This window comes from Lytechinus variegatus, chromosome 8 (assembly GCF_018143015.1).
Source record: "Lytechinus variegatus isolate NC3 chromosome 8, Lvar_3.0, whole genome shotgun sequence".
Classification (NCBI taxonomy): domain Eukaryota; kingdom Metazoa; phylum Echinodermata; class Echinoidea; order Temnopleuroida; family Toxopneustidae; genus Lytechinus; species Lytechinus variegatus.
The window spans coordinates 20,008,260-20,021,999 of record NC_054747.1 but is presented as its reverse complement, the minus strand read 5'-3'; the positions used below and the strand labels follow the sequence as shown (position 1 = coordinate 20,021,999).

At 37.2% G+C, this 13,740-nt stretch overlaps 1 protein-coding gene across 1 annotated transcript in view; it reads left to right on the top strand.

Annotated features, from left to right (window-relative positions):
• The window catches only part of LOC121419547, an 82,723-nt gene that overhangs the window by 41,296 nt on the left and 27,687 nt on the right, over window positions 1–13,740 (top strand). Inside the window, exons 8-12 of the mRNA XM_041614003.1 lie at window positions 63–302; window positions 5,392–5,683; window positions 5,957–6,195; window positions 6,554–6,820; window positions 12,999–13,109. Coding sequence (XP_041469937.1) covers window positions 63–302; window positions 5,392–5,683; window positions 5,957–6,195; window positions 6,554–6,820; window positions 12,999–13,109 — 1,149 coding nt within the window. The remainder of the gene's footprint in view (window positions 1–62; window positions 303–5,391; window positions 5,684–5,956; window positions 6,196–6,553; window positions 6,821–12,998; window positions 13,110–13,740) is intronic.

The window sequence follows — 13,740 nt, the reverse complement described above, 5'->3', positions numbered from 1 at the left end:
ATTAAAATAAAACGGTTTTACTAGATAAAGGAACTTGCAACGGGACTTGCTTTTCATTTCAGGCCCTGTTTCGTATTTGGAGCTTTGGGAGCTTGTCGGAAAGTGTAACCCTGTGGCCACGGAGAAGATTGTAAACAGGTTGGTGAATAAAACTCAGACAGACTCAGGATTCGACGTCGTACGCTCTAAAGCTGAGTTCTACTATGAACTCTGTAGATGGAAGGAAACAACAACAGGAGATCACAGTATTCTCTCCAGAGCCATAAAAAAAGTTAGGCTGAACGCCGAAATACATATGCAAGGTAAATTTATTCATTATATTATTGTGACCAATTTGATATGTATGAATATGCTCTGTGGACTTCAATTTGTTGAAAATGTGTCAAACGTTATTTCATAATTCAGGAATTACCTAATAAACCGTAAACAGTTTGTTAACATAAACGAACAAAATTCTTCTCCACTAAAGGTTAATTGGGGTGTTCCTCAAGGCAGCATACTGGGCCCACTTTTATTTTCGATCTATATAAATGACATTCACAATTCTTCGACAATGTTATCTTATATTCTTTTTTGCGGATGATTCAAATGTACTTTATTCTCATCCTAATCCCGATATTTTAGTCAATATATTGAACATTGAACTGGAGAAGCTAGTACAATGGATAAGATCTAATAAATTGTCAATCAATGTAAAAAAACGAAATGTATGCTTTTCAGCAATTCTTTAGATAAATTACCATACGATATTAAATTGGACAACGCTGACATTGAAGTGGTCACTACCACAAATTTTTTAGGTCTGATAGTAGACAACAATTTATCTTGGAAAACACACATTGATTTTATATGACGTACAATTTTACGCAATATTGGTGTTATAAATAAGGTCAATTTTTTTCTTCCAACTTCCTCCCTAAAAATGCTTTATTCAACATTAATTTTACCCTATCTAAACTACGGGATAATTGTCTGGGGAAATACACATACATCATATCTAGAACGAATATTACTTTTACAGAAAAAGGCATTGCGCGTTATTTTTAATATGTCCTGGAGATCCCACAAAGACCAATTGTTTATTGACAATAAAATCTTAAAAGTAAAAACATTATATCAATATAACTTGGGTCAATTTATGTATCAATTAAATAATAATATGCTACCATCAATCTTGATTCTTCATTTAATAAAAACAAAACTATTCATAAATATCCTACACGTCAATCCGAGGAATTTGATTTTCCTCTACCCCGGACAATTCTTGCCAAATCCATCTTCACTTTCGAAGGCCCTCGACTTTGGGGCACTCTTGATAATACTATCAAAGATTCCCCAAGCCTAAATTCTTTTAAATTTAAGTTGAAAAAGTTTCTCCAAGATACTCGTTAGTTTTTTTAACTCTTCATCACTCATACATTATATTTTTCATATATACTCAGCACTACGAGCTGTGAAATATGATATTTTTCGTTTTCCTGTTGATCCGTAAATTCGCTGTGAGTGTTGGGGCAAGAATCTGGAGACCACTGATCTTGCTATTTTCTCTCATTTCTATTTCTTTCTTTTTATTCTTTTAAACTATTCATTCAGATAGTTTTACGTTCAAATTTCTACCATGTTGTGTTTGTGTTATGTTTATATTCTTCATACGTATGTTATAGGAGGCTGCATCCTACAAGCTTCGCTTTTTAGCAGCCTCCTCCGTTTCCGACCTGTTATCTTGAGTATTATACATAATAAGTTTCTTTGTTTTATTGATTATAATTATATCAAGATGTATGTAACAAAACTATTGTAAATGTAAATGATTGTTGGAAATGGAAAAAAAATAAATGAAATGAAATGAAATAATCTATAGCCTTGCTTTTTTCAACGCGTTGATGTCAACTACTCAATTAATTTTAAACACGACCAATGGGGTTGTTGAGGGAGCTGTGTATGTGCAAAGTTAGATGGTCCAAACTTGTCTTTAATTCAACTTGCAACATTTTTGGTAATGAGAATCTGAATTGATCAACGTCTCTGTTCAATCGAATAAGAAAATAAGTGGGTGAATGCACAATTAAAGTTCATGCAAACTTCGCAGAATGGCGATCCGTAATGGACAATCTACAACGCACCACCGTTAAAAGAACAATCTAACCGCCCTTTCACTCGGTTTAAAAAAAGAAATTTGAACAGTGATCCCAGAGAAAAAAATAAGGCTAATGACGATTTTGTTATGTACATGTGAAACCAAACTAGAATGACGAACGCTTAACAAAACCACGAATTCATATTCTACTCCGGAGGTGAATTCCAGTAAGTTTTACTCGAATTACGGTACAAATTTTACGTGTGAAAAGCTTGACCTCCAAAAAAATCAATTCATTCGAGAATTTCTAATTGCGTGGAGTCGTTTAACATTTTCTCCTAATTTATCTGATTTGAATATAAAGAATCAAGTGTTATGGAATAATTCATTGATCAGAGTAGATGGGAAAGTTATATATATATATATATACAAAACAAAAAAGTCAGTCCTCCTGAATCAAAATGCTGTAACTTTGAACGGAATAATTTTGAGATATAATATTTCGTAGGTTTTTTTTACACTCACTAAGCAATTCCTGGGGGAAATGAGATTAGTCGGTTGGGTCATGCATGAGTAATCAATAATTGAATTAAAAATGACCATTTTTGAAAGTCACAAGAGTCGTTTTTTTCAGATTGTGTAAATACAAAGTTGGGCAAAGGTTCTTTTTTTTTGGTGAATTTTATGATGTTAACGTTGTTTTACTATCCATCATTGAGCCACTCTACACTAAATTTTGATAACGTATTTTCATGCTTGAGTGAGCACATTTTTGTGACGTATCATCTCATAGGGGTTTATGGTAGTATCCTCTGTAACTTGTTAAAACATGTTAAAATTGGAAAATGTTAGTGGCTCCCCTCCCCCAATATCTCGGCACCTCCCCACTTTCAAATTCTGGATCCACCACTGATTTGTCCATAAACTTAACTGATACTGAGATTTATTTGGAAAAGAATGCATTTATGCAGTATTTAAAAGAGTATTAATTCCTAAGTTTTCGAGTGTGTTCGCTCAACCATGACAGTAGACAATTTCCGTTACCAAATTGAAGCATTACTTGCCAATGATATTTGAAAAGCGTATTTTTTTCATGAAATGTTCATTGAGCCGTGAAATGATGAATATTGTTGAATATACTCTTAAAAAAAAAATAATTGTCATCATATTCGATGATTTTATCGATAGAAATGTGTAAACAATTCTAATAACAAACTTTGACTGTGTTTGTTCAACCGTAAAATTTAGCCAAAAAGTTGTAGTCTTTTAGAAAGTACCTTTTACAAGCCTTCTGACTATTTTTCATGGTGAGAATGTGGAAGTCGTTCCAATAAACTGGAATAAAAGTCATGATATTTTGCTTGTGACTTTTAAAAAGTGAGTTTTGCATTCTGCCGGTGCTCACTGAAGCATGACATATACGTCCGTAACATTCACTAAAAGGATACCTTCTAAAATTTCCTACACGGTCATGTAAAAATAAATTATATTAAAAACTCCCAGTGGTTCGGAAATTATGGATGTTTGTTAAAGGGGATTTACTTTTTTTGTGCATATAAACAACTTTGGCTAAAAAATTGGATCATCATTATTACACATTTAATGGATGAACAAAACAATTTTCTCTCACATACAACTTTTTTTAAAAAAAAGTACAAAATTAATTGTAATTTTCTTGACTATTACTCATTGATTTCTGCAATACCCAATGAATGGAAACATTTTCGTGAACATCTTGTTCAGAGTAGAAAAACTCAAGAAGATTTGTTGTATATTTTAAATAATGTTTTTTAAGATATGCAAGTTTATCCATAGAATTTCTGTTGATGAAATTCCCCGACTTCACAAACAAAATGGGCATCCATTTTATGAACCGGTTAATAATTGGAATAAAGTATATATGATTCCCTTTAAATGCTGTCTTTCAACAAAACTCCGCTCCTTTCAATATACAATTTTCAATCGGATAATGGGGATGAACAAACATCTTTACGATATTGGCTTTTCTGAATCCAATTTATGTACATTTTGTTCTTCCTCTGTTGAAAGTATTTCACATCTGTTTTGGGGCTGCCCTGTAACTCAACAATTAATTCAAAACTTCCAAACCTCTTATTTGAACAATGACGTGTATATGAATAAGAATTTATGTTTGTTTGGTTGCCCTGACGCTCAATACTCTACTGTAAACCGTTATATTCTTTACGCTAAATATTTTATTTTTCGACACATTCTAAGGGTGAATGGTTTTGTTTAAGCTCTTTTAAGAATCGTACTGTAAGGCTATTGTGAAATTGAAAGGGTTCTCAGTCAAAAACGTCATAATATTGTTTTATCATTAGATAATAGTACGCATGTACAGATGTAAACATGTTCGCTCCATGATATTTATGTTAATGAATTGCTCTCGTGTTTTAATTTTTGATAAATTCTTTTTTTGAAAGATTTGTTTTGGAGGCAGAGCTTACGTGTCCTTTCAAGCACTTCCGTCGATAAAACAATCGCCATGCACTCATCGTATCGATGCAGTGCTTTGATTGACAAGTCACCAAGGACACATACCGCCTTCGTTCGGGATTTCGAATTCAAATCAGTTTTCGAGTGAGCGTATGAAAGGTCCGATGATTTTCCAGACGAATTGCAATCATCAATACAATGATGAAAAGGCCCTAAAGCATATTAACATATGCACTGGACCGTGTTTAGCGGCTGCAAAACTAATTTTTACTTGTTCCATGTTTAAAATTGGTTGATTCGTGTCAATTTTTATGTAAGACGGAATTTTCTTAATCACTGCACATATGTTTTTAATAACGAAGAGAGTCTTGGTCAAAAATCCCTTATAAATCGGTGAATCAAAACAGCAGTGCCGTCGTGGACTCTATAGATAAACGACATATTTGCAATATAACGTTCGGTTCGAATCATACAACGATGCGGTCTCCCGGTCATCCAACTTTCGACCGTGGCATCTGAACTGTTCATTGTGGTTTGACGGGTATTTTCAAAGCCATAGGTGCGTTTAAAAAAAACCTTCTGCGTCGTGTTGCAAAACTACGCGAGTGTGAAAACCAACAAACAAAAGGATGACTTATTTAAAAAGTATAAGTTACGTACTCACTTTGTGACTGTGCTGTTTGGCGACAGTAATTCAATAATCTGAATGGACCATTACACCGGATTATTCTGGTTAGGCAAAGCTTTACTAAGAGGCCGAACTATCGTAACTTAAACTACGGTCCGGCCACCTCAAACTCTTGATCAGAATGTTCTGGTGCAGCAAACGTCCCCGAGTGTTTCGCTTTTTGTTTCAGATGTCCGTGATCGTACGTCAAAGGAAACCTCTATTGATGATCTCGAACACATTTGCTGGCACGTCCGCGGTTGCAGGGAGGGAGTCAAGCCCGTTCTGCGAGCATTGTACCCTCACCATGAAGAAATCCCAAACTGCGAAGAGGATTCCTGCGATCCTGGTAAAGCAAGAAACGCCGAAATCAAGAAGGACCTGCAGTTAATGAAGGCATGGAAGGAACATTCAATGACAACGAAACCTGGATACCAGGAACCTAAGGAGGATCACAAAAAAGGGGAAAGAATACAGATGAGGTAAGAACTATAATCATGATAAACGCGTGGTTACATGTATAGTTTGTACGTGTGACATCATGGACATAGTATTTGTCCCACCAATGTGCTCAAAACTTTGATTTCTTTGCAGCAAAATTTCCAACAAAATAAACATTCCATAGATTGACAGGGCCTTCGTAATGTAGAAAGTGTTAGAGTTTAAAAGATAAATTGCGAATTTCTGCATCCATACGACTATTTGATTCGAGGTATCTTTACTATTCATTTACTAATTTTGATTATACTTACAAGACAACCAACTTCCAGAGGGATTTGCTGCTGCCATAAACAACCTAAATATCGGCATGGTGATGACAAGAATGAGCAACAGCCAATGTTTTCTGCACAGTCCGAAGAGGTAGAACTGGGAGTAGAAAGATCGTCACCAAACCAAATGATTCAACTTTGCCTAGCGTTAGAAAGAGCAGGAAAGGGCGCACATGGACCTGATAAGGAAGTCTATATTCAACTGGCCAAAACTTTCTTCCAAAGTATGTTTAATTTTACACCAGCCGCTGTTGTAATGGGGGTGTTGTTCAATGAGTATCGGCATTGGCGCTATAAAATGGATTTATTGTTGGAATCTTAATAGAATAGCAAAACCAAAATTACATTGCAGTGATTTTGGATGCATTTGAATTACTTGCAAACTATCGTTTTCAAACATTTAACCCCTTTAGAAATCCCTTGAAAGGTTGTATTCAAATCTGTCTTTATCAAAGTGAAAAGATAGGGATGTTTCGGGGCAAATGATCAACTTAATTATTATGTACTGTTATATAATGGCCAGTTCTTGTAATATTAAACTATAACAGATTCATGTGCGTTTTTTTTTATTCAAATGCACAGTTAAAGATGAGTACAAGAGGGAATTGGACAATGAGGTCATCAAGGAGTTTGCTCTGAGTATCACCAAACAACACTACCAGAATCTTGCAAAAGCCAAGAGAATTTCAGCGGACTCCATTGCCAAAAGAAATGCTGAAGACCTCAAAGCGGTGTTCAAAACAGACGTTATGCTTGAGGAATGGGTACAGGAGCAAAAATGCAGTAATTATGAAGTCAGGTGCAGACTGAGGCAAGCAGCAGAACGATGCAATCGTCAGGACATTGCAGGTACAGTTGACCCGCCACCCACAAACCAACAAATCGTAGTTTTCGCATTTACCATGGGTAATACCGTAAAATCTCCGACGCATCGATTCCTTTAAAAATGCAATTAAAATCACAACGGATGGCTGAGAGGCTTTCTTCAAAAGTTGGTGTACTGGGACTGACCATATCCGAAAAATTGCACCGGACGAACAATTGTAAATATGTCGTTGTCCAGGGGTCAAGAGATTCCGATGCTATCCGGGTTGACCACATTTTGACAAAAGCCTCTCAGCTCTCTGTTATTTTACTTGCATTTTCAAAAGAAATTGTTCATGCTGGTGCGTTATAGAGAGTTTCCCCATAGTCTGTAAAACGTATCAGCTGAGGTACTTACACTGCACATTTACGGTCTATATTTGTAGACTAGGGCTATCTACCGCCATTGTGATTTTCACGTAATTAAATTAAAATAAAAGGTGGAAAAGTGTATAAATATAAAATCTAAAGAGAAAATGTAAGAATACGGGAACTCAGCAATTCCAGTGTAACAATATAGTCCCCCTGTTCATCAAATAAGAACATGAATTAATTAGTGGCCTACCTTCCCTCTCTGGGTTGAAATACCCTGACGCCGTCACTCAGTATGATATCACTATTGCTTCGGTACTTTGATTATGATAAAGGTTTAAATTGACCACAATGTACTGACGCCAACGCACCGCTATCTTAGAGGCTGAATCCATTGCCTTGCATGCATTAGTGATCCACTGTTGGTGATTTGCCGCCAGCGCATCTGTGACAACTCCGTTTATGTGTATTCCTGTATCCTCTGAGGGAGGGCGCTTTGACAATATGACGTCATGCATTAGGCCTAACGATTACGACTGAGGGTAGTACTTTTGAGGGTACGTTTGACATTGTATACCGGATTGTATAACACGCTTCCACTGTCGAACCAGCCGTAGCAGTGTGTAAACCCACTTGCCATGTTAAGGCATGGTCCCACTGGCCGACGGACACAAAACGTACTCATAATGAATACAGCGGACAAACAAAATTTCGAGTTGCTCCATTCGCTTTCATCCGCTCCAGACAATGGAACAATGGGCGAACAATGAAATCACATTGGACGGATATTCGATACATATAGTATGAAACATGTATGCAAAGAACACACAGCGGATGCATAACGCTTTCCAGCGGATGGCAAGATTCTTTCCCGTTTACATCTTCTCTGCATCCTTAAGTGCAGCAGTGGGGCCTTTGACAACCGATAATATCGCATAATGCATAATGTCTCAGATTGCGACATTATGCCAAGTGCGTCCAACTCATAAATGTCGTAACTTTTTTTAACGCATAACGTCACATGTCGCAACGCATAATGTCACAGCTGTATTCAGATAAGATATGAAATATGTTTTGACTCGGTATTTTTGTTCAAGCTCTTTCATCTGATCTTTTTAAGCAGTGGCGTTACAGACGAGGGGGCAGTCTCCCCCCCCCCCCCCCCCGATGGAATTCACAGGAAAATTTTATTTTAAAAAGTGAAAAAAGGGGGAAAGGAGAAAGAAAGAAAGGAAGGGAAAGAAAAAAAATAAAGAGAAAGAGGAAAAGGAATAGGATGGGAAAAAGAACTTACGAGGAGGATGGCAAAACGGAAGAAGGAAAGAGGGAAAATAACAAATAAATCATCCCAAAATACTAATAAATGATAAAGGGAAAACAAATTGAGAGATTAATTATTATGTGACTTTATGGCAAGCAAGAGACAGAAAAGAGGAAAAAATAGGGGAATGAGGTAGAGTGGAATGAATTAAAAATGCTAGGGGAAATTTAGCTGAAAAAAAATGAGAAACAAATGTTAAATAAAAATTAAGAACAAGACCTGGCTGCCGAGAAAGAAAAATAAATAATTAGAATAATGGAAGGGCAAATTTGTATGAAGTTTAATTATTGATTTCAATGTAGCCAATAGCTAGAAATGCCCCTTTAATTATATAAGTACGACTTTATTTTCAGAAGGCCAAATTTTTCTCGCTCACTTCACTCGCTTGTGCCCCCACTAAAATGTCTGGTTTATTGTGTCACTGCGTATGAATAATGTGTTTTGTAAAATATAGTACCCGAAATTTGAATGAAAATGGCGGCCATCTTTACGAACTCTTAGCAAAAAAGAAGAGCTGATTCTCGAGAGCTTTCGTGGGCTCCGCCCCAGGACTCCACCAACATGGAACTTTCATACCAATGGAATGAAGGGTTTGGGGTCATGGCCCATAAAGATCTACAACCCAGAACAAAAGATAGAAAGATAAAAGAACCGGAAAAGTGTAAAATATAATCTGATTGTTTTTCTGAATATCATGTCAAAATCTATCACTAAGTAGACTTTAAAGAAAAGATAACAAAAATCTCGCTCGTTTTGCTCCCTCGAGAATTTTACTAAGAAATACTTTTTCCACAGACGCCATGCTGTGCCCCCTTGATTCTTTTTTTTTACTCATCTCGCGCCAACGCTCGCGTACATTATCATGGAAAATCATGATATGACCGGGACTTTGTTTACTCTTCCCCACCCGAGGCCATCAACCCCTGTTACGCCCCTGCTTTTAAACAATGTGTTTGTCTTCGGCAGGCGCGGATGCAGGGGAGCAGGCCCAATATTGAATTCATAATCGGGAGGAGGGCATGGAAATGTATGTTTACTTTTTTAACAAGTGAAATCAACAGGTACCTCTTTTCATGGCAAGAGTCCTTTCTTGGTCGCTAAGGTCCCTCGCTTTTATTTATCTACAAAGCCCTGAACAAATCTTGGCCTTGGCGCATTATATGGCCTATATATGTATCTACTGCATCATGAGATGGAAAAATTGATACAATGAGAATTTTCTGACTCATTTAAACTCATTGTCTTATCTGTCATCAAACGAAAGGCAGTATCATACTAACCCCGGTTCCCTCTATGAGGAAAAGCGTTCTATTGTTGTTTTTTTTTTGGGGGGGGGGGGCTACCATGCCTACGATTCAGTTTAACCCCATCGGACTTTACCTCTACCACTGATTGTGAGTTATAGTAAACAAAAAATATTGGAACAAATAAATTGATTATGAAGAAAGATATTTAACGATTATCATAACTGTTCCTATATTTATTAATTGATAGACCACATATTTCAATCTTATTAATCGTTGTTTTATTTAATAATATGGACAGCAAGGCCATAAAAGATAACATTTTACATCTGATCTCGAAGTGTCCCGTATTTCGTCTGTCTAAATATGGTCACCCTGGATGTATCCCTCATACCCCTGAATTTATAAGGTTATACGGGCCTAATCACTAGTGGCAGGCCATACATATTCATTCGAGCCAACCCATTGCTATTTTTTTTATTTTGATATGGCTGATTGACAAAGTATATGCATATGATTGTCCATCCAACACTGATTCTATTTTTGGTAATTACTGAACTTCTTTTTCCCAAATTGGGAAGAAATATCACCAATTTTGGACTATATTTTGACTGGCGGAAGGATTAGGGCTATTTTGCTATTTGAGGTGATGAATCTGCTCCCCCCCCCCGAAGGTGTCTTCAAACACGCCAATTTATTTTTAAAATGAGCCGGTCGAGGGACCCTTTTCTGGTCAGATATGGATTGCCAGATATATATCCTATCCACTGGTAGTAAACATTCGACCCCCGAATTTCATCCTTATTTTTTATGAATTTTTTAAAGTGCCAGTTTAACACATGAGTCTATGGGGAATGAATTAGGCCTGTGAAACCTGTAACCTTAACCGTAGCCTATTACATGGGGAATTCCCTAGTGGATGAAATACCTGCCCTAACTCTTCAGTAGCAGATTGCTTTCACTAGTATACATGTTTCAATCATCAAGAGGTCCAAAAACTGAACTTCATGGCTATATACAAGGCTACATAGGGGGTATAACAGGTAACAAATTGTGATTAGTAACTCTGTCTGTGTTTGTGTACCTAGGCTAGGCTGTGTAGGCTGTGCGTGTGTTTTCGTATACCGACGAGCGCTGCTGTAAATCGTGTATAGCACCCATCACAAGATGTAGTACACATTAGATAGGCCTTGCATCAATTGCACATGTGAAATTGGTTCATGGGAAGGGAATGAGAAGAAAAAACTGTAGAATTTGGCCGAAGAGTGGTGGATTCAAGAGTGAGGGGTGGGGTAGAGAAAAGCAAAGTTAGTATAATGGGGGGGGGGGGGGGGCTGAGAATGAGTGCTACTGCTATCTTGTTCAAATTTACTGACTTCTAGCCCCCCGGGGGGGGCACTCAGTATATAATGCATAGTGGGTATGTGCCGCGGAGGGGACCCCCATTTTCACACCCAAATTTCCGTTCCAAGGCATAGCATTTTTGTCTTATTGAGAAAAAAAGAAAGCCGCTCCAAGGCATAGCATTTTGTTCTTATCGAGAAAAGAGAAGAAAGAAATCCGCTTCAAAGCTTCGCATATTTTTCGTTACGCCGTTCCGGTCGCATTGATCTGCTGCAATTTTGGTGAAAAAAGGCCGCCGAGCGCTGTCCGACCATCGTCTCTGCCCGAGCGCACCCGGCGGAGGCTGCGCTAGCTGCATCATGCACGCATACCCGTTCCTCACCCGCTGGCGATCCGCGTTCCAAGGACCCCCGTTTTCACAAAATTGTAGTTCTGAAGCCCGTTCCGAGGACCCTCCTTTTTACGATAAGCCCGCTCCAAGGCCCCCGTTTTTTTTTTGGTCGAGTGCCCCCCGGGCTTCTAGCCCCCCATTCATTTAGAATACAAGCCATCTAACCCCCTCTCTCCCTGTCTCTCTCTCTTACACACTGGCTTGGGCCCTTGTCATAGGAAGATGTGAATGTATAGTAAGCTTGTATGTTGATTCTCTTTATATTTTATTGTTATATAATTTAACTTATGTGAATCTGGTATTTATGTTGTGGGCAGATCTTGAATCCAGATATGCACACTATTCATATCTACAATTTGCATTATAGGATTTGGGCCCTACATTGCATCCATTGTTGAGCTTCATATAGGCATGTAGGATATGTGTAAATCCATAGGGCATTAGACATTAGGAGTAACATCAAAATTGGTCATTACATAACACATCTGTATATTTCATGCATTCCTTTTCTGGTCAGATATGGATTGCCAGATATATATCCTATCCACTGGTAGTAAACATTCGACCCCCGAATTTCATCCTTATTTTTTATGAATTTTTAAAGTGCCAATTTAACACATCAGTCTATGGGGAATGAATTAGGTCTGTGAAACCATAAGCCCTTGAAATCAATACTCGCATATGCATGGTCAGAGACGAAATTAGAATAGGTAAATTTCGTTAAAATACACATAATACTGTCATGAAACAGTGAATAAAACAGAGGTAGAATCGGCCACCCCACAGGAGTAATGACACTACGGTACTCACTTTTTCTCAATTGAATATAAAAAATTAAAGGGGCTGTCAAATTTGAATATATATATGTTTTTACAGTATATAAATTTATATATTCCTGTCCCAGAACACTCACCCAAACACCCTCGCACGCACTTTGAACAAGGTGGTTCACGAACCACGAGTCTGGTATGATTTCGCGATCAATATAATATGCAATATGACATTTGACCCATCATTCTCATGAACACACACGTGGTATTACCCATTGATCATTGTACCAAGTGTAAGCATTATTTATGCAGAAAAAAAGAAATGAGAGCAATTTCAACAAAAATTGACCTTTTGACCCTTACATGACATTTGACCCATCATCCGCATGGACGCACATGTAGAAATAAAGAAATAAAGAAACACATGCAGAAATAAATATGACCCTAGGATCATGTGTACCTATCGTGAACATAATTGATGCAGAAAAAAAAGCAAGTTGAACCAGAACTTGACCTTTTGACTATTAGATGACACTTGACCCATCTTTCGATTAACCTTTGTGTGGTATTACCCAATGTTCATTTGGACTAATACTGTGATGAAAATCGATAAAGAAATTAGAGCAAGTTGAACAAAAACTTTGATTTTTATTTAATAGACTAACAGGAAAAATGGATATTAGGTCTCTGCCGAACATCGTATAGGCGAGACACAAATGTTCAGATGTAATCATTAATCGAAATAGATAAGTATTTGAATAAGTTTTTTATGTTTCCACAGATATTTTCATAACCAAAGAACAGAGTGAATTCATGGCACCTGTTACATCACAGCAAACCTCCGTGACAATTACAAATGAACAACGCCATGGTGATAGTAAAACAAAACGTGGTAAGTAGGTTTAATTTCCAATTCGTCTAATGCCAGTTCGTCCAATTGCCAACTCGTTTACTATCATTTGGTATATCTTCAGTTTGTCTACTCAACACATGGTCTGCTTTCATTTAGTCTAATGCCATTCCGTCTAATAACCAGTTGGTCCGATAGCCATTTAGTCCATATGGTCTAATTAAACTTAATTGTGCAAAATGAATGAAAAGAAGACGGGTATTAGACCAACTTGTTATAGACGAAATTGTATTAGACGAACTGGCGATTAGACGAGGTGATGATAGGACCAAATGGTTGTTAGGCGAATTGTTGATGGACGGAATGGCACTAGACCGTGGACCATGTGGTGAGTGGACGAGTTGGCAGTAGACAAATTGACAGTTTACCGTAAGTAGTACATACACTTATTTTTATACCCCTTTGGGGAGCAAACTGACAGACACTTTGTTTGGTCACTCGTTGACTGTGTGTTATTAGTCTTAAATATATACATTTTAAGATTAACATAAATAATACACAGAATGAAGTGGCATAATGATTTTATTTATTTGTACTGAGGTACCAAAATGTGTTTGGAAGAAAGTACTTGGTTTGATACTTGCTAACATAACTGGCGTGTTATGAATGACTT